At 41.7% G+C, this 21,272-nt stretch overlaps 1 protein-coding gene across 2 annotated transcripts; it reads left to right on the top strand.

The window, feature by feature from the left end:
• The first annotated feature begins 17,844 nt into the window (after positions 1-17,844).
• LOC133893540 (uncharacterized) lies at positions 17,845-20,207 on the top strand. 2 transcript variants are annotated; one of them, XR_009904529.1, is made up of 6 exons: positions 17,845-18,177; positions 18,288-18,354; positions 18,646-18,694; positions 19,042-19,086; positions 19,244-19,336; positions 19,832-20,207. XR_009904529.1 is itself a non-coding variant. In XM_062334580.1 (6 exons), the coding sequence occupies exons 1-5, from the start codon at positions 17,938-17,940 to the stop codon at positions 19,304-19,306; spliced, it is 468 nt and encodes a 155-aa protein (XP_062190564.1). In that variant the 5' UTR covers positions 17,847-17,937; the 3' UTR covers positions 19,307-19,336; positions 19,832-20,207. The 2 variants fall into 2 exon arrangements, 1 of the variants encoding a protein (XP_062190564.1); XM_062334580.1 differs by having other exon boundaries at positions 17,847-18,177; positions 19,240-19,336.
• The last annotated feature ends 1,065 nt before the right edge of the window (positions 20,208-21,272 follow it).

Raw genomic sequence — 21,272 nt, 5'->3', positions numbered from 1 at the left:
ACCGGTACTGATAGTCATTGACTGATATTCATTGACTATCAGTGTCGAATAAAAAGAGTCGATTGAAAAATCGGCAGTGAAATTATTTTTTAACCAGTAGTGATCTATTTTTTATAGTAGTGATAGTCAACGATTTGTGGCAAAAGTACTCTCTAAACCCATTCTATACGCAGCCAAAGTACTCGGTGTTACAAATCTAGGAAAGGGATGGATATTTAAACTCTAGTGGATTAAGTGGATACTTTCTTATAGTCTAGGTGAGTCAAAACAAAAGAGAAAACAATATACGGGCTTGATACATTCACCAGTCCGAGCAACTCGCTTTATAGGAATGAGCTAAACCATTGGCTAGTCCAGCTAGCATGGCTAATTCTACTGACTATAATCTTGGCAGGCTTTTTTTTTAAGAGGTGGCAGAAGATCTGCCGTTTTATTTCACAAGGAGTAAAAAGTAGTACAAACTCAAGAGAACAGAAATAAAAAGCTATTAAGTCAGCAAACCTCGAACCGTTAAGAAAATATACAGCAACCTCGAACTAATCTTGGCAGGCTTATTATTTTGGTTTTGCAGGATCTCGATCCAGCAATTCCTCGGTTTATAACATGTCAAATTGACGTATGATAAAGGATAACTCAAAGACAAAAAGTATGAAATTAACAAAATCATCCGAACACACCAGTAGAAATCATGATGAAAGAGGAGTTAGCAACAAGCAGTATCATAAAACCATACATTGTTATTGTAGCAAAGATGCATTATATCCTTCAGTTATCAGTCGCTGCTGCGGTTAAAATATATTACACAAACCACGGACCACACCTGATTTTGATTAACCCTAATCCCAATGTAGTAATAGACCGAGACATCCTAGGACTCTAGACCATTTCAACGTACAGATATAGCAGAGTCAATCAGAGCATACCTAGCTGTCTAGTAGATCAACTCTCACCTACTCGGTGAAATGCAATACCAGCTGTATCGTACAGCAGCATTACATGGCTCCGCATTCAGAGATCGTCTTCCACAAGCCCGGTGGATAAACTTTTTATTTCCGATAAATGGAAAGTATTCCGGGCCGATCAAAAGATCATAAGCAGCACAGCATAACAGTGTAGATATATTACTGAATTAGCAGAAAAGAAGTTATCGATGATTTATGAATCGCCAAACTAACAAACTTAATTAGGAATACATTGAGTAGATAAATTGTGGGAGAACACACGAGGTTTTATACAGGTCCAGACCTTTTTGAGATAATAACCGTATGCCCTATTTATTTTGTATTGATCTAAGTTTTATATTGGCTTGTGTTCGGGCTTATCGTCCTTTATAGGGTGTCGTATGTCCTCTGTAGTAATCATTTATATTTTTAGAGATAAACCTTTTTAGTTACGAGATGCCTTAGGTACCTACATGTAGTTTTCTTTAATCTAGAGATCTCTTTCCTGAAGTTAGAGATATGCCCTAAGAATTGCGGGAAACCTATGGTATCCGGATATAATAACTATCTATTATTCATTATCAAGCCCCCATCGGTACGTCAAATGAGGCTTTAACAGGTCAAGTATATAACCAACAAAGATAAACTTTTTGTCCAACCATATCATCGAGTAGAACTCGGTTCCCCGATTAGGGCAAAGCATCTAACTGGGTTATTCGGGCTCTGATATCGCCTACTCAGGATTCTAAATGCCTCCAAGTTCTCAACCGAGTTCTCGAGAAGGTGTTCTATCCAGGTAGATTTTCTACTCGGCCCATAAATATCATCTCGTTCTTGCAAAGGTACAAGGGAGATAAGACTCATCGCTAGCTTGCAACTGAAAAGACGTAGCCTCGATGACCACGCGTCGCTTGGGCTTCCGTAGCTCATAATGTGGATGCGCCCAGAATTAACGTTTGGGAGATGAAGTGATGATCTCTTGACCCGTTAGCCTATATATACCCCCGAGTGTCGGAGCTTGGCTGCATCAAATCTGAACTCGGTCATGGAACCTCCTCCTTCACCTGAATACACCCCTTCATCTCCGGACTATTCCCCATCCTCCCCCGAGTACTCACCCCTTACCCCACCATTGCCTCCAACCGAATCTAGTTCGTTGGTGGAGGTTATTGATGTCTCCTCCGATGAGGAGGAGAGAGAGAGAGAGAGAGAGAGAGAGAGAGAGAGCGCGGCAACACGCGACATCCTAGTTAAAGATGGAAAGCTCCTGGTGTATCTAGTCCAAGATGACGTGTTGTGGGACCTTTTGAAGGTGGAAATAGAGGAGGAAGAAGCGGCGACTGAGGCAAAGAAAAGGGAGGCGTCCGATAGCATCTTCGTTAAAGACGATAAGACGTCGGCTACTCCATCCTCTCTGTCCTTGTGTTATTTCAATGAGGATGGCCGAAGGGAGTAGCCGGAGTCGTGATAGCAACAATGAGGGCAGGGAGCCAATGCCTCTACCAAACCCTATCGTTGTCGAAGATGTTGATGATCAGGCGGCAACACCAGCGAGTTCGGCATGGTGTCGGGGCATCGATGACCTCGCTTTCTCCGTTGGCGTCGATGGCTAGGGAGAGCTAGGGAATTATCTCCTTCCTCTTGCCGAGTCAGTGAAGCTTCGCTGGTTGAAGACTCTCCTTCCTCTTCATTGATTAGATCTTTTAGGACTTGTAATCCTCTTTCCCTTAGCTTATCAGTAAAAGAGCTCAAAATCTTGTTAAATGAAAGGCTCCTATTTCTACTGCAATGCCTGTGTATGACTGTGAATCTTCTCGTGAATACAAGGAAATCAAACAAGTGTTCGGCTTTGTTTCTTACAAGTAGGTTAGGGAGCTATCGAGGTTTCTTATCGGAATGTTCATCATGATCACCGTAGGTTAGGCTCCAAGTAGAAAAGATTTTAGTTCTCTGGCACTTCGGGGACACAATAAAGTTTTCGACGGTTCCTAAATACATTTTCTCCCTTCTCATCAGAAATATGGTGCACACAACAAGTATTGTAGTCCTAGTGTACGTGAAGCCCCCACTGTTTATTAGGGAAGGATTCCCGGATTGGCAGTCTTAGAATTCTAAGTGCGGCCATGGCATCCTCCATAGCTAACTTATACGACCATGGTTAGTTGGATTCGACCACCCTATAGGGACCTTCCCACTTCAGAGATAGCTTGTTGCCGTTTTTTTTGGCTTTGTACGAGTTGTAGCACCAGATCCCTAGGTTTGAAAGATCTTCTGCAGATATTCTTATCATGGTAGCACCGGAGAGCATGTTGGTACCGCACTGATTTTATCAACCCTTTTGTTCTTTTTTCTTCAAGAGCATTGAGGCCATCCTATCTTCTCGGGATTTCATCATTGTTAGCGTATAGTTTGACTCGATGAGATTCGATTTTTAGTTCACAAGGCAGCATTGCATCAGCCCCATAGACTAAGAAGAACGATGTTTCACCCGTCGCCCTGTTGGACGTTGTTCGTAGTGTCCATATTACATTAGGCAACTTAGAAGCCCATGCTTTAACATAGGTGGATAAGCGGTTGAAATGCGAGTTTTGATTCCTTGAAGTACTAGGCTGTTTGCTTGCTTGACTTGTCCATTGCTTTGTGGATGTGCCACAGATGTAAAGCAGACTGTAGTGCCTAGTTCCTCGTAGTACAATGAACGCCACGCTGAAGAACTAAGTGTTGTTGTCAGTGATGATCCTACTCGGGGTGTCGAATATTGTCATGACACTTTTCATGATGAACTTCTCAGCGACCACCGAAGTGATCTTATCAATTGATTCAGCTTCAATCCAATTGGTGAAGGTATCAATCGGGACAGATAGGAACTTGAAGCCCCCAAGCGCTACCGGGAAGGGCCCAAAATATGCAGTCCCCAAGTCACGAATGGCCATGATAAGGGGATCATTTGTAGGGCTTGAATGGGTTGATGTACTCATCTACTATGAAATTGTTAACTCGTACACCTTTTTACTAACTTGTTCACATCATGGAGAGCCATATGCCAAAAGAAATCTTGTCTAAATGCCTTTCTGATCAGGGTTCAGAAGGAAGCGTGAGCTCCACACACTCCTCCATGGTTTTCTTCGAGTATTTCCCTACTCTGCTTCTGAGAGATGCATTTCATGAGTACTCCGTGAGTACCTCTTCGATAGAGAACGTCGTCCACCAAGATATACATCTTGCATCGACAGAAAATTTGCTTGGTTAGTGCATCATCCTCAGGCACAACTCAATCTTGAAGGTACTTGCAGATTAGGTCCATCCATGAAACTTCACTTTTGAGCTGAGCCACGAGTTCCCCTATGACTCCTTTTGGTGCGTCAGTCCCTAGTGAGCCCCCGAGATGGTTATAGGTCTCGTAGACCACCACTCCTTCGGATGTGTCATCTGATGATTTTACAAATGGCTTCGAGAGTTTCTCTATGAAAATCTTGGGTTGACCTGGAGATCGTAGGGATGCTATGTGAGCAAAACTATCGATGAGGCAGTTATCCTTCCTTGGGATATACTTGACCTATAGTCTGACGAATTTCTTTTCTAGCTTCCTAATTTCCTTATCTGTGAGGTAGTCTGCCATGGTCTTATTCGAGATTTGATACTTCTTGCTAACTTGCTTCACCACCAACTGTGAATCCCCTTTCACAAGTAGGCAGTGAATTCCAAGAGCATAAGCTACTCAGAGTCCGGTGAGCATACCCTCCTATTTGGCTATGTCATTCGTGGGCGGAAAATAGATCTACAAATCATATTGTAGGCTTTTTCTTGTTGAAGAGATCAGTATGATCCCAGTCCCCGCGCCTTGAAGCATGAGTGATCTATCGAATAATAAAGTACATACATCTAATAAGTTACCATGATCATCCTAGGGTTGATCTGGTTTTGTCCATTCGACCACGAAGTTGACAAGTGCTTGCGACTTGATTGTTTTTTTAGGCACAAAACAGACGTTGAATTCTCCAAATTCAATGGACCACTTGGCGATTCGGCCAATTGCATCTCTGTTGTGCAAGATCTCGTCTAGTGGAAATATTGATGGTATGATAATCTTGTGAGCCTGGAAGTAATATCGTAACTTACAGGAATCCATCAGTACAGCATATAGTAACTTTTGCACCTACGGATAGCGTTCTTTAGGACCGTGGAGCACTTCACTAATGTAGTACATTGGTCCTTGGCTTCTCTCTCATTTGTCTTGTGCTTCTCTTTCCACCACCAATACCCCACTTATAGCACGTGGTCCGGCCGTGATGTATAAGAGCAAATGTTCATTAGGGTTGGGAGTGATTAGCACGGGAGGAAGAAAAGAAACATCTTCAAATTTTTGAATGCCTCATCTGCTTCTTTTGAAAATTCAAACTTGTCATATTGTCTTAGTAACTTGAAGAAGGGAAGTTCTCGATCTCCAAGCTAGGAAATAAACCGGCTGAGGGTTGTCATGCATCTGGTTAGTCTCTGAACTTCTCACACTGACTTGGGAGGTTGCATCTCTTCAATAGCTTTGATCTTCTCGGGATTGACTTCTATTCCCCAATAGGACACCAGGTAACCAAGCAGTTTCCCCATGTTAACTCTAAACGCGCACTTCTCTGGGTTTAGCAAGATTCCATTCTTGCACAAGTTGTTGAACATTTCTTGTAGGTCGGAGAAGAGATCTTCCTTCTTTTTGGTTTTTATTGTGAGATCATCGATGTAGGCCTAGACATTCTGACTAATCTGAACAGGGAGTGTTATCTACATTCCTCGTTGGTATGTGGCACCGGCATTCTTCAATCCAAAAGGCATTTTAACATAGCAATAAACTCCAAAATGAGTAATAAAGGAGGTCTTCTCCTCATCCATCGGATGCATGCTAATCTGGTGACAACTGTAGTAGGCATCGAGAAGGCTTAGATAGTCACAGCTAGAGGTGGAGTCAACTATCTGATCTATTCTTTGTAGAGAAAAAGTGTCATTAGGGCGGGCCTTGTTGAGATCAGTGAAGTCGACACACATTCGCCATTTGTTTTTTGACTTTCTGATCATGATGGGGTTTGCGAGCCACTCAAGGTGAACCACCTCCCAAATAAAACATGTCTTGGTGAGTCTTTCAATTTCCTCTTTAATAGCTTATTTCCGATCGGGTGCGAACTGTCAGAATTTTTGCTTGATCAGCTTTGCGTTGGGTCTGAAAGCTAGTTTGTGCTCAATCACCTCTCTGGGGATCCCGGGCATGTCTAATGGTTAGCATGTGAATATGTCAGTGTTTGCCTGGAGAAAGATGATGAGCACGAGTTCCTATTTGGGATCCAGGTTGGAGTTGATTCGAACGGTCTTGGATGGCTCCGCTGGGTCTAAAGGAACTATTTTAACTCTGTCGTGTGACTTCACGACAGCCTTAGGCATCGATTTTTTCGTCTCCTTGTCGGGTTGATGCTGTGTTGCCATGTCCAGACTTCGTTTGTCACAGCGTAGGACTACTTTCGTGCAGCCCCAAATGGTAAGGACTCCCTCAGGTCCTGGGATCTTCACGCACTGTAAGCATAATACGTTGCTGCCATGAATTTGGTGAGAGTAAGTCTTCCCAAGATGACATTGTATGCCGCCTTGAAGTTGACCACATCGAACAGAATTTTTTCTGTCTGGAAGTTGTCATGTTTCTCGAAGGTAACGGGTAGCGATATCTAGCCAATGAGCACAGCCGAAGATCTGAGTACTATACTGTTGAAGGCTTGGGTAACCTGCTTCATAGCAGACCGAGAGATCCGCATCCCTTCGAGTGCATTTGTGAAGAGGATATTCAGGGAACTCCCTCCATCGATAAGAACCCGTGTAACCCTGCAGTTATTTATCATAGGTTCAACCACTATCGAGAAGCGACCTCGCCGTATGAAGTAATTAGGGTAGTCTTCTTGGCAGAAGGAGATTTCAGTGTTTGACCATTTAATGGCCTGACAACCCTTGGGGATGGCAGCTAAGATTTCTCAGGCCACTATCATGTACTGCCTTTTGGACTCATAGGATGCAGAGCCACCAAACATGTGGTCGATCGTCCTCTCATCCGGCTGAAAAGACATCTAATATGTGCCGTCCTCACTGCCATTGGAGCTAGAATCCCTATTCTTGGCCGTGACCTGGATCTTATTTCCTTTAGCTATTTTCTCGACCTCCGCTTTGACCATATTCTTCTAGAGGTGACACTCATGGAGTTTGTGGTTGTCGATCTGGTGGAGGTCGCATCAAGGCTTACTATCGTGTTCGCAAGAGCCTAGTGTAGAGCTCTTGCCCCAGGAGGAACTGAGATGATTATCGGGACAGGTGTCAGGCAGATCTTCGGAACTTCCTCAGAATTATTTTTCTTGCCCTTACCTCCCTTGGTGTTCTTCTTGCGTTTTGCCTTCGCCTTGTTGGCCTCAAGCCTGGGTTGAGGGCGCTTGATATCCTGAGTCTTCTCCTTGATGAAAAGAAGCATGTCTTCAGCCTTAGAGGATTCATCGATGATCTTCATAAGCTCCATAATCATCTTAGGCTCTTGGATGGTGATATCTTCAATGCATCTTCGGCTCCTGATCCCCCAGGTGAATGCTTATATGACATCGTAGCCCCTAACCTTAGGTATATTGTTCTTAATATTGTTGAAGTAGCTACGAACTCACACAAGGTTTAGCTTCCCGTCTGCTCGCAACGATAGATGTCATTTTTCATGCCGAGACAAATGTATGTACCCTAGAAGTTGGCTCATAATACATTGCAAAACTACACCCATAAGTAGATTGTTCTTGGTAGTAAATTGGTCAGCCATGTCCTCGCTGCCCGTTCAAGGGTGGTAGGGAGGTAATTATTCATTACCTTTTTGTCCCCACCAGCCACTTGGATGGCCGTGGTATAGATTTGGAGAAACTCAACAGGATTTGTACTTTCATTGTATTTCTCGATCATCCTAGGATGGAACCTTGTCGGCCAACTTATATTCCACAGATCTGGAGAGAATGCCAGGCATCCATTGATAGCACCTTGCTTGGTTCCTGTGGCCACGAGAGTCTTTCCCACGGAGATCAGAGATCGGTCCCAATTTGATTGATGTCGGGACATTCCCCGATTAGATTGATGATGGTTAGATGAAGCCTATTCAAAAACCCTCGGGCGCCTTTGCCGGTCATTGATGACCCCACACAGGTAATTGATCGGATGACCTTTGATTAGCAAGGTTCAGCGGAGGTTGTTGTCCTGATTGTCATCCTAGGAAGCTTTGTTCCGGGGGTTATGCCTCTTTGAATCAGATGCATCTCGCAATGGGGGAATGTCTGGTCTACCCTGATTAGCACTATTCCTGGCTAGGGCTAGATGAGATTTCCCAGCCTAGATGATGACCTCCTTCTTCAAGTCAATTCCTGAGTTCATCCATTCCTTACTGGCTGGGGTAGTTAGATCTATGGTTGGAGGGCACATGAGGGTCCCTTGTACAAGAAGGATCCTCTTAGCAGTTGCAGATTTAAAGTGGTCAGCCCCCTGTTGATAGTTGAGAGATTGTAGGATTGGGGCTCCATGTTAAGGACCAGGGGTGGTATGATCGTCTAGAGTTGACCATTGCCCACACCAGGATCTGAAGGACCCTATCTGTTTGTAGGATCATCATCATGATTACCCAGATCGTCACCCCTATCTTTGATAGCGAAAACTTCTTAGAGGTAATCTCCGCTGGAGAAGTTGTCTAGATCCATCATGGATATTTCATCAGATTGCTCCGAATTGGTATCTTGACAATCTATGTTGTTAGAAGATGCGAGGATAGATCCCGACTTATGAATCAGATATTCACAATTGTCTTGGCAGTCGAGTGGTTCAAACTTGATGTCGTAATCCTTAGTGCATTGATCCATAAATTGACTTACCTCATCGCTTGAATCATCGCCAGAAAGTTCATCGTCGAAACCCACCCGATTGATCACTGGTTCGTCAGGAAGATAGGTAAAGTTGTTATAGAACCCCTCATCCAAAAAACCAGTTTTCAGCAAAGCTTTGGGCGATGTCGATGGCATGTTTTGTGTAAATTCTTCAACACCTTTTATCATGATATCTATAGATGGCGCTAGTATCGATGATTTGTAAACCAATCTAACAAACTTGTTGAAGAATTGGGGGATTCTTTGAGTAGACAAATTGCAGGACAACACATGAGGTTTTTTTTATATAGGTTTGGGCCTCCCTGAGGATAATAACCCTATGTCATGTTTGTTTTGTATTGATTTGAGCTTGTTACAAGTTGGTATGTAGCTAGCCTAGACAGATCTAAACCTAGTCGGTGACTTCTTTGCTCGACTTCTATTGGCTTGTGTTTAACTTGTTTGGGCTTGTCCTCCTCCATGGGGCCCCTAGCCCCATATATATATGGGGGTGTCGTATGTCCTCTAGAGTCCTCCTTCCTATTTGTAGAGATAAAACTTCATGCTTACGAGATATCTTGGGTACCTACGAATAGTTTTCTTTCATCTAGGGATCTTCTTCCTGTAGATAGATATATGCCTCGGGAATTGCGGGAAACCTTGGGGTGTCTGAATATGGTAACTATCCATTATTCATCATTAGGAGCCAACATCACTAGAGAACGGGGAAAAAGAAACCCTAAAGATGGCCCTTCCAGTCTTGGTGCATCAATCCATCCTTGGTGTCTGCTGAAGACTTCATCTGCGATAGTCGCCATTGTTCTTAAAGCTTGAACTAGCAACTCCATTTGTTCATATTTTTCTGAAAAGGAGAATGGCAAGTGCTGAAACAAAAGCACTTGGTTAGATGGTTAGGTTGTCCCAGGTGTTTCTGTTCAAACCAAACATCATTTCTTATATGCCGTAGAACCCAAATGAGAGCTGCCATTCCAACTCTGACAAGAGTTTTCAATGATTTCCCAAACCTAGTAAGCCATAAACTTAATAGCGTTAAAGTCTAACCTAATCACATGAACACATTGACGTGATATGGAATTAGGCGGGTCCAACCTTGATTAAGAGATGCCATTTCCAATGTCTTCACATGTCGAAGTGGAGCCACAATGGGGATCGATACATCAGGGAAGACAAGTCATAAATGTAGTTGATGCAGGCAGATGAGCATCGTAGCAGTTGTCGGCAATTCACTGGTGTCGGTGCTAGCCTTCAAGTCATTGTAGCCGTCTCTTAGATTGGTTTCTTAGGGTTTATGAGGTGTCAGGGTGAGGATGATCACACGAGTGATTAATTTACATCATAGGCAGCCGGTTCCCCTTTTATTGTGGCGCTAGTGAGTTGGGACCAAAACCAATCTCTGCTTTTCGCCCCCCGATTAGGGCGCGTGTGTGGGGGTCACCACCCCCCTTAGGAATCGGTGGTCAGTTGGAGTCAAGATCACAACTGACATTCTCCCACTTGATCGAATGGCTCATCATCATTAGTCCATACTCAACAAAATAGCGCACCAAGATAATACGATCGCAATAGCTATCAAAACACCACCAGACCTCATAATCTATACTACACAATTTCATTTTGTTATGGATAAAACTTATGCTTTGGGAGTTGATTTCTTTCTAATGGTCCTTTATATCCAGGATCATGAAACTAAGATCTTTAAAGTAATTATGGCAGAATCCTAGGCTATTAGTTAAACACATACCGGCAACATGTTCTTTAAATATATTGGGTGGTAAGAATTTAATTAGTGGGTCGGCAAGGGACTTTGTACCTATATGCTCGACCTCAATAGTTTGATCATGAATTCTACCTTTCACAACATGATAATTTATATCAATGTGTTTGGCAGCACCACTTGACTTGTTATTTCTTGAAAAGAATATTGGATCTTTATTATCGCATTATATCTCGAGCGGTTTTGTTATGCTATCAACCACTCTTAGCCCCAGGATAAAATTTTTAAGCCACACAACCTTCCCGGTGGCCTCATAGCATGCCATAAACTCACATTGCATCATAGCGGATGCAATAAGGGATTGTTTGGAGCTTTTCTATGAAATGGCTCCTTTCGTGTGGGTGAAAATATATCCTGAAGTCGACTTCTTTGTGTCCATGCACCGTGCAAAGTCAGCGTCCGAATAACCCTTAACCTCAAGATTACCATACCTCTTATATGTGAGCATGAAATGCTCAGTGCCTTGCAAATAACACAAGGTTTTTTTTTATAGCTTTCCAGTACTCTAATCCTGGATTAAACTGATATCTGCACAATATCCCGTTATATAAGCTAAGTCACAACGAGTGTAGACATGAGCGTACATAATGCTCCTGATTACCGAAGCATAAGGAATTGTCTTCATCCGATAGCTTCTAATTGATTCCTCGAGGATTGGAATGAACCAAACTTATCCCCTTTAACAACATGAGTAGGTGATACAGAACAATTATGCATGTTATACATTTTGAGCACTCTGTCAACGTAAGCCCTCTTGGATAGACCTAATACTCCTTTGGACCTGTCCCGGTGAATCTCAATGCCTAAAACATAAGAGGCTTCACCAAGATCCTTCATATCGATGTTGGATGATAGAAATTGCTTAGTCTCATGCAGCATGTCCTTATCGTTCCTAGCCTGTAAAATATCATCCACATGAAGTACCATAATAACAAATTTGCCCCCTTTAACCTTGATGATATGAAGTTGTCCACTTCATTTTCTTTGAAGCCGAATTTTCTTATGGCTTCATCGAACTTAAGGTACCATTGCCTGGATACATGCTTTAGTCCATAAATTGATTTCCTAAGTCTACACCCCATGTGTTCCTTGCGTTCTATGACAAAACCTTTTGATTGAGCCATGTAAATATTCTCATGCAAGTCACCATTAAGGAATGCAGTTTTAACATCCATTTGGTGTAGCTCTAAATCACAAAGAGCTACAAGTGCCAAAACAATCCTAAATGAGTCCTTCTTTGAGACAGGAGAAAATGTGTCATTATAATCGATCCTCTCTTGCTGAGTAAAGCCTTTAGCGATGAGTATTACCTTGAACCTTTCAACATTTCCCTTAGGGTCATGCTTAGTTTTGTAGACCCACTTGTAGCTCACTGGTTTGACTCCGTCAAGAATTTCTACTAGGTCCCAGACCTTATTAAAACTCATTGACTCTCTCATCCTTCATGGACTCATGCCACTTGGATTAATGCTTGCTCATCATAGCCTCCTTAAATGAGGCATGATCATCCACCTTTTCTATGTCATTCACATATTCATTAATGTAGATGACATAGTCATTCGAAAGAGCAGATATTATTTCTCGATGTGATCTTGGTTCACTAGCGACCACATGAGTCTTATCTATATGATGTTCATTGTTAGGTGATGCGCTACTAATTCCAGAATTCTCTTCTTGAGGCTAAACATCTAGAGGTGCAGCAATAGGAAGTGCAGGGACATTAGCCTCTTGGATAATCGGGATAGGAACATAAATCCGGTTCTCCTTGAGTGAAATCTTTCTTCCCTCAGAGCTCCCATTTATTTCAGCGTTCTCTAAGAACTTAGCATGTCTCGTTTCTACAAACTTAGTGGTATGATTTGGACAATAGAAGCGATACCCATTTTATCATTTTGGGTACCCAATGAAATGGTAGCTAACTATCTTAGGGTCCAATTTCCCAACGCGCGGGTTAAAGACTTTGGCTTCAGCTGGACAACCCCACACTCGTAAATATGTTAAGCTTGGTTTTGTCTCAGTCCATAATTCATAAGATGTCTAAGACACTGATTTATTGAGGACCCGATTTGAGCAGCTATCTTTAATGTCTCCATCCATAAATTATCTGGCAAACTGGAGTTATTAATCATACTCTGTACCATATCCATGAGAGTACGGTTTCACCTTTCAACCACTTTATTCTGTTGAGATTCGCCAGGCATTGTGTATTGTGCAATTATCCCATTTTTCTGAAGGCACAACACAAAATGACCAGGAATTTGCCCATATGGAGTATGTCTGCCATAGTACTCTCCTCCTCGGTCTGACCTTACTACCTTAATATTTAAATTATGCTGATTTTCTACTTCAGCCTTAAATATCTTAAACTTATTGAATGATCCAGATCGATCATGAACAGGAAAGATATATCCGTAACGGGAGTAATCAACAGTGAACGTAATGAAGGAGTCGTATCCATCCACATTCAGAAGAGGACAAGGTCCACATATGTTAGTGTGGATCAATTCTACTAATCCTGTGCTATGGGTGACTACCTTTTCAATCTTTTTAACATATTACCCCTTAATGCAATCAATACAGGGGCCTGAGTCGGAGAAATCAAGAGGGTGAAGTATCTCTTCTTTAATGAGACGTTCCATTCTCCCCTTCAAAATATGATCTAAGCGATAGTACCATAGTTTCGACGAGATCTCATTACATTCATTAATTTTCCTACGCACATTCAGGGATTTAAAGGGATTAATTATGTAAGTCTATAAAGCTTATCTTGGTGAAAACTATAACCAACATTCTCATTGCCAAGCTTTATTACACACTGATTGTTCCTAAAAACACATTCCAAATCATAATCGTCTTGAAATGAAAAAGAAATAAGGTTCCTACTTAATGTGGGAACATAGAGTTTATTATTCAATTGGAGAGTAAAACCGTCATACAACACTAATGGAAGATCTCTTACTACTTTGACTTCAGCCTCCTTTCCATCAGCTACTCTAAAACTTCACTACCCCTTTCTTAGTGTCATCACGGAATGAAATCCCTATAATGAGTTACACACATGTACAGTTGCACACGAATCAATCCACCGGGAATTAGGGGAAAAACTAGAAAAAATAGTTTCATCAACAAAGGAAATAACATCATTACCCCTCTTGGCAAGCCACTCCTTGAAACATGCACATTCCTTCTGAACATGCCCCTTACCTTACAGAATCTGCATATTATTTTATTAGGTCCAAAGGGTGAAGCTGGTGCAGCAAGAGACTTTAGTTCTTTAGACTTTTGCTTGCTTGATATCCTCTTAGAGGTGAAGTGCAACTTCTTCTTTGACTTGAACTCCCCTTGGAACTTCCTCTTTCCCGAACTTGCACTAACTTGATGTGCATAGTCCTTCTCAACCTTCAACCTCTCCTCATCTTGGACATACATGGCAATGAGCTCGCTCATCATCCACTTCTCCTTCTGAGTGTTGTAATTAATCTTGAACAGTCCAAACTAAGAAGGGAATGAAGTCATAATGAAATGGACTAAAAAGCCCTCAGAGATCACCATCTCCATGCCCTTAAACTTAGCAGCCATGTCATTCATAATCATCACATGTTCTCTAATACCGTTAGTCCCATCATACTTGGTCATTAGCATTTTCATAATTAGTGTCCTAGCGTAAACCTTCGAGGAGCCCTTAAACCGCTCCTCCACTAAATCCAAGTAAGTGTTAGCACTCTTAGAATCAGGGATTGCTCTCCTGATCCATACAGTCATGGTGCTCTTCATGATCATTAGGAACATGCGGTTAGACCGCTCCCACTTTTCCTTAGCTGCCTCATAGACCTTCTTTTTCTCAGCGAGGTCTGGGACATCAATAGTGGATGCAACATGAGCTATCTCTCGTAAAGCATAATCGAGATCCATTACTCAGAGGACAACCAGAATCTGCTCCTTCTAGGAAGCGAAATTAGTCCCGGTTAGTTGTTCAATTCCATTAAAATAACTAGTGATGGTGGAGGGATTCATTGTTGTAATTTAAATAATAGAATATTAACAATAATTATATATAATTACATCAACTAAATAAAGTTTGGCATGAAATTAATCCATGTTGGTTTGATTAATAGCATGGTAATGACAGTTCAAATTTTCACATCACATAGGTAGAAACAAAAAAATAAACAAAATAATTTAAGTAAGTAAGAGATTAATCTAATGACGCATAATCATAATCAATTTTGGTCATAAAATAATTATGGCTATAAAATAATTTACATAAATAATTTCCAATTAAATCTCTAATGAAAGTTTCGCGTTGGTTCCACTTAAATTAGACAAGAAATCCTCAGTATTTATTTCGTCACACAACCAAAATGTTGTAATTATACAATGCATAATCACAATTCATAACATGGAATAAATTCATAAAGTATTATTATTAATAATAAAAAATAGAGACATAATAAATAAAAAAACCTTATTCTAAAGAGGATCACCCAAAACATCAGCACGACCTAACATCATGTGTGCAGCCCGGTTCAAAACGCTGGCCCGAGAGGAAACATGTGACCCAAAATGCCCGAAGGTGGCCCAACTTCCTCCCTTAGCTCGTAGGTACGCACAAAGGGCATTGTCCATCTGATGGTGATCGATGACTTGCTTGACCTGAATAAAACCTCGTGACACACTAACCCTAGAATCATTTCCATCTCGTTCTCCCAAAAAAGATGCGAGGGAGAGAGAGAGAGAGAGAGAGAGAGAGGGCAACGACACCAGCTAAATGAGAGAGAGATAGGGCAACGTGTACATAAAAGAGCGGTGACGATGCTGTGCATGAATCAGCAAAAACGATGGCACGACGCGATGACGTCCAGGGGTGTGAGAAAGGGCGCCAGCTCGATCGCCAGAGCAACAGCGTGCTCACGCATGCACGAATCTAAGGCGGTGTGGAGGGACACGAGTGCATGGCGGCACACAAATATAGGGTTTTAGATTTTTGTGAATTCCACCATTGGTTTGCCAATTTATCTAATTCACCCAATCACCTCCTTCTTCATGCTAACTGAGTGTTGATTGAGCGTTTGATTAGGATACCGACAACAATAAGATGTGGTTAACCCTTAATCATGATTAACCAATGATAATAGATGACTTAAATAGCTTGATTAGCATTAATAGGGATAAATTAGATTGATTTATCCAAAAACCGACAAGTATTAAGCCTTAATTATCATGACTTAAAGCAATTAGGAATAAACATGATCACCGACAAATTGATTTGGCTTAGCAGAGATATAATCAAGGTTAGTTAGGGTTTGAGGGTTCAAGGGCTAGGTTAGATTGGCTCTAATGCCAAATAATAGCATTAAATCTAACCTAATCACATAAACATATTGACGTGATGCGGAATTAGGTGGGTCTGACCTTGATTAGGAGATGTCATCGCCAATGTCTTCACGGGTCGAAGTAGAGCTACGAGGGGGATCGGTACTTTGGGGAAGACAAGTCGTAGATGTAGTCCATGCATGCAGATGATCATCGTAGTAGTCATCGGCAATTCACCGACGTCAGTGTCGGCCTTCAAGTCGCTACAACCGCCTTTTAGATTGGTTTCTTAGGGTTTGTGGGGTGTTGGGGTGAGGGTGACCACAAGAGCGATTAATTCACATTATGGGCAGTTGGTTCCCCTTTTATTGTGGCGCTAGCGATTTGGGACCAAAACCAATCTCTGGTGTTCGCCCCTGATCAGGGCGCGTGTGTCACCACCTCCCTTAGGAATCGGTGGTTAGTTGGAGTCAAAATCACAACTAACAAAACTCAACATACGAGACAACCCCCCTAGGGGGAATGAAATCAAGTGCAGGTCCAGCCACTTGTCAGATATTTCAAGAGGGCCTCGAGCCCCGTGAGAGCCATGGGCGTGCAGAGGCGGCGCATCACTCCTTAGTGGCGGAGAGGAGGAGGTCCTTTTCAACGAGTGGCATGCTTAGAGGATTTGTGGCGTCAATGATTGCTAGCGGCTAAATTGACCTCAACGCATCGGCTTCATTGGCGACGTGAAGATGGGATAGGCTTCGGCTACAGGAGGGGGCAATCAAATGAGGCATAAGATGATGCACGGTGGGCACGATTGTAGAGAGGGCAAATGGAGGGGAGTGATGTAGGATTGCATGAGAAGATCGGAGAAGGAAACATGATAGCGAGGGCAAAATTGGATTGGATGAGATTGAATTGCGCGAGGGATCCTCACATGGAAAGCGTGCATGACGAGTGATGGAAAGACGATCTTCTTAGGTGGATGCGGGATTTGTGGGAGCATGACGCCATGTGAAGTGGGCAGGTGTGGATAGATAAGGGGAAGGGAGAGACAAATCTATCCATCCAATCATACGACAGACCATCAAATTCACACAAGCCGTTGGATGAACCACCATTGCCACATGCCATTTTTTAGGAAGGAAAAGAGAATTAACGGTATGTTTGGATGCCTGTACGGCTTTCATCCTGGACGAGGCCATCCGGGATAGCAGCACATCCAGTGTTTGCATGTTTGAATGAAACAAACTCGTTCAGTATGAGGTGATTTAGATTCTTAACGAGCTGGTACATTAAAATCGGTTGCACCATGCCCGTCAAGGACCGAGTCGTTCCGCTCAAAACAGTACTCGGTAGTTTCAATTTCTCTTCTCATCTTCTCTTTTTAAAACAGTAGTCTTTTGGTACTAAAAAATCTTAGAATTTTTTTACGTGTTCCATAATCCATGTGCAGCTCATTTTAATTAGATTCATCTAAAAATCATGTGTAGAATTTAAACTAAATTTCTTAAAAAAGACTACTTTTATAACTTCTAACTATTATTAGGACCTCAAATAAATTCCAAAAATCAAGAAAATTTCACTAATATTCTTCTTATATGATGGAATAATTTTTAAAATTATTTTCAGCCCTATATTATATAGTGAAAAAGTAAGTTCTTTTGTAATACTCTATTTATATATATTTTTATCATTTTATGTGATATTCTTTTTTTAATCCAATTTGATGTGATCACTCCATAGATTTAGACAACTAAATAGAAGCTTTTATCAAGTCATCTTATTTTATATAACTAACTAAACATAAATATATATCATCTTATATAGCTAACAAAATATCAAATATATATCAACTTCTCTAACTAAACTTCCATATACAAAATAATCTCGTACAAGCAACCAAACACTCTAAATTTCACGTCGACACCCACTGAGGCGCAAAACTCTCACCCATCTCTCCCCCTTCCGTTCGCAGAGAACCCAACCGGTGAACCAGATGGAAGAAGCCGCCGCCGCCGTCGGAGAGTCCCGTGATCCGCCGCCGCCGCCACCTCCGGAGGATCCCTCTCTTGCGGAAACCTCCTCCTCGGCCGTCGCCGCCGATGTTCCGGGGGCGCCTCCGCCTCCCGGCGTGCGGGGGGTTGCGGCGGCGATGGAGGCGGTGGAGCGGGACGCCGCCGCCATCGCCGAGAGCTACGCCTCCCTCTTCTCCTCCCTACGCTTCGCCCTCTCCAACGTACGTATTCTTTTACGTCCGAAATTTCGAGCTTTTCTCGCTGCTCTGCTAGTAATACCACAGTTCACTGATGGATGGATCTTGCTTGCTGCAACGCGCGAGACCAAAAGGTCACCTCCACGTCGGCGGAGAATATGGAGTGCTTGGGAGACGTCGCCGGCCGCCTCCAGGAATCCGGTGAGGCTTTGAGGAATCTACGAGGCTCTCTCAGGTGTTCGCATGAATTGGGGGAGATTTTTTGTTAGGATGGGGATGGGGACACCTAAGTATCTAATACTGGGAAAATGATAGCCTTAAAAGATCACGCCTTTTCTACTGCAGCAGTAGTGATTGCAAGATTTCCATAGTTTGTTGCGTTTGGGGTTGTATCTTATCACAGATGATTTCATTGGACTGAACCATCTAAACATCGATTATTTCGTTGGTTTACCAGATTATGACTATTATGTTGTTACTATGTTTTTGCAGCGCTCGAAGCGTCTTCGAAGGGAAATAAATACATCAATTCGTGCGTGAGGTGATCAGTCTGGGCAAAATGTTCTTGATCTTTCACCCTGCTGCCTGCGTGATAGTACAGTAATAGACAGCTTATATTCTAGCGTTTTGTAGCTTATTGTGGGGATTCTTTGTTTACTTGAATAGCAATTCTGTGAGTAACTGAAAACTGCTGATTTTAAATTTGGCTAAAAGCTGGTTGGCTTTGGTGCATTTCCTTTATTACTGTAATTCTTGCAGCGAAACAAGATGGTATATGAAAAAAATGTATTTCTTTATCAGAATAATTTGCTTTTTATATATTTGCAATGCTTAGTCAAATTATTTTTCTTGATTTTGGCTAGAAGTTTCTCATAACACATGTTGCAGGTTGAATGAGGAAATGAGAGGGCTGGAAAGCCTAGCCATGCAACTGTATCCTTTTGTTACTTGCTGACAATCCATCGTTCTGTTCTATGTTGTAGAATATGTAAAGGCCACCTTAATAAGATTGTGCCAATGTGTGTTTTTATTGTAGTTTAGTGTTGTTCATTTTGGAGTTACTTGTTAAGTCTTAATTTTTACAAGAAAGATTCTACGGAAGAATGTTGATTCATTAGACTTGGCTGTCAATCAGTTGCTCCGCCTCCCCTAGTCAGTGGATACTATCAGTAGCATGTACAAGGTAACCATCGCTGCAAGTCTGCAACATGTTTTCTGGGTCACTTGTTTTGGGATTTCTTTTTTGCCTCGCATGCTCTGGTAGTGCTTCAATGCCTTATCCAAAGAAAAGTTAATAGCAACATGCTTAAAGGAAAGTGACAATTGCCCACTGTAGGCTTTGGAAAGAATAGAGGCCCTCTTGTGAAAATGTGCATCTGATGATAGGCCCATTGATGCTACGTTTCTTATATAAATCTACCATCACCAACTATTTGAGAAAATGTAGGATGTACACAATACTTCACTGATAAGACACCTCATGAGTTATTATCCACCTTCTTTGCTGAATGCTCCTCAAATGTTTACTTTTGACATCACTGCAGACTACTTCCTCCAGTCAAGTATAGATGACACTGTTTTCCTGTCTGAAACGTCATCTATACTTGACTGGAAGTAGTACTAGTTCTTTGCTCGCTGTGGTACGCATGTACTGATTTTTGCAATTATATTGCTGCAGGATCTTGTAAGGAAATTTGTACACCAGATACGTCATGTGTTTTAGTTCAAGGCAATCAACTGCTGCAAATATGAAGCGGCTTATACCAAGCAAAAGAAGACTTTTCCCCTTCCATGGCATGATGAAACACACCTAACTCTTGTGTTTTTTTTTAAAATGAACTCTTGAGTTGATTTACGCTTCCATCTTATGTGTATTTATAAACAATGCTATGCATTTTTTGAGAAACAGCGCTAGGCAAATCTTACATCTTTATCTTGTGATGTGTGAGTGAATTGTGTTCGTAAAATGGGCCATTCAACCCATGGACCATGGTCACACAAGCCGGTTATACTCTGTATATCAGAAAAAAATGGCAATAAAGGTTTTTGTGTTATATCTTTGCTCTACCATTATCTCTTTGTTTTTCTTACTCTTGGCTTTGGTACGATGTTCCTACTTGTGATTATATTAAATTACGTATGGTATTTAGATCTGGACTTGATATTTTTATTTTGCCAACAATTTTAACTATGCTCATATTGACTAGTGAAAATTAATAGCTTTAAAGAGATAGATGTGTTGTGAAGTTAACATGAAAATGGTAACTTTCTCATTGCCTTTCTTAGGCACCTGCACATATTGTGTTGAAGAGTAACTTATTATTGCTTTCATATGTTCCAATTACCTTTGCTGCTTTGTGCTTATCTTCGTACTGTGCACATGACATTCTAGTACTTGATGGTGTCACGGTTATAAAACCCGATTTCGGCCCTTGGGCGGTAGCCGGTTACTGCCTGGTTACCAGTCATCTCTCGAATTTCTTTGAAATTTTCTGGAACTTATAGGACCACAAAACATATAAGAGGGAAGTAGCTCAAAAAACATGTGGTGTGGACACCAGTAGCTACAGCACATGTAGTCTAGTACCCAAAGGTAACGGCGGGACAAATGCAGTTTCTATTTTGCTTCTTTTTGTACTGAACAAAACTTGATACTTGTTTTTAGTGAATATTGAGAACCAGTGTTAGTTTGTTTTCAGGTTGTCTTTCAAGCTCCTTGATTATACAGCAGAAACTGATAGATTGGAAATATCAGAGGGCCATACTGATAATAAGGTAATTGGTTGCTTCCTCTCCTTTTGGAGGATTGCATGTTTGTAGGATCGAGAATGACAACTAAAGGACGGGTGGATAGTCGTCTTACCAATTTCATTCAAAATGGATGACCTTCTTTTTTCACTCAATGTACCTCAAAAATAAATAACGGAAGCAACACCGGACAGAATAAGTTACTACGGAAATCTCTAGAAAACACGTGGCTCTCGTGGATGTATATGAAACCTAGATTCTATTGAAGCTTATCTCACATGTCATCGTCACAAATACTAGCAACTTGAGGAAAGAATCCTTCGAATCAAAGAAAAGATCACCGGAAGAAGAAGTTCGTCGAGTTGATAATT

This window comes from Phragmites australis, chromosome 15 (genome assembly GCF_958298935.1).
Source record: "Phragmites australis chromosome 15, lpPhrAust1.1, whole genome shotgun sequence".
NCBI classification, from domain to species: Eukaryota; Viridiplantae; Streptophyta; class Magnoliopsida; order Poales; family Poaceae; genus Phragmites; species Phragmites australis.
This window is presented reverse-complemented; position numbering and strand designations above follow the sequence as displayed.

What these genes read in the sequence shown, in the direction of transcription:
- LOC133893540 (XM_062334580.1), top strand. Translation starts at nt 17,938, where the DNA reads ATGGAAGAAGCCGCCGCCGCCGTCGGAGAGTCCCGTGATCCGCCGCCG. An exon ending in CGGCCGCCTCCAGGAATCCG is followed by an intron (nt 18,355 to 18,645) that starts GTGAGGCTTTGA and finishes ATGTTTTTGCAG; the next exon opens with CGCTCGAAGCGTCTTCGAAG. An exon ending in GAAAGCCTAGCCATGCAACT is followed by an intron (nt 19,087 to 19,239) that starts GTATCCTTTTGT and finishes AATTTTTACAAG; the next exon opens with AAAGATTCTACGGAAGAATG.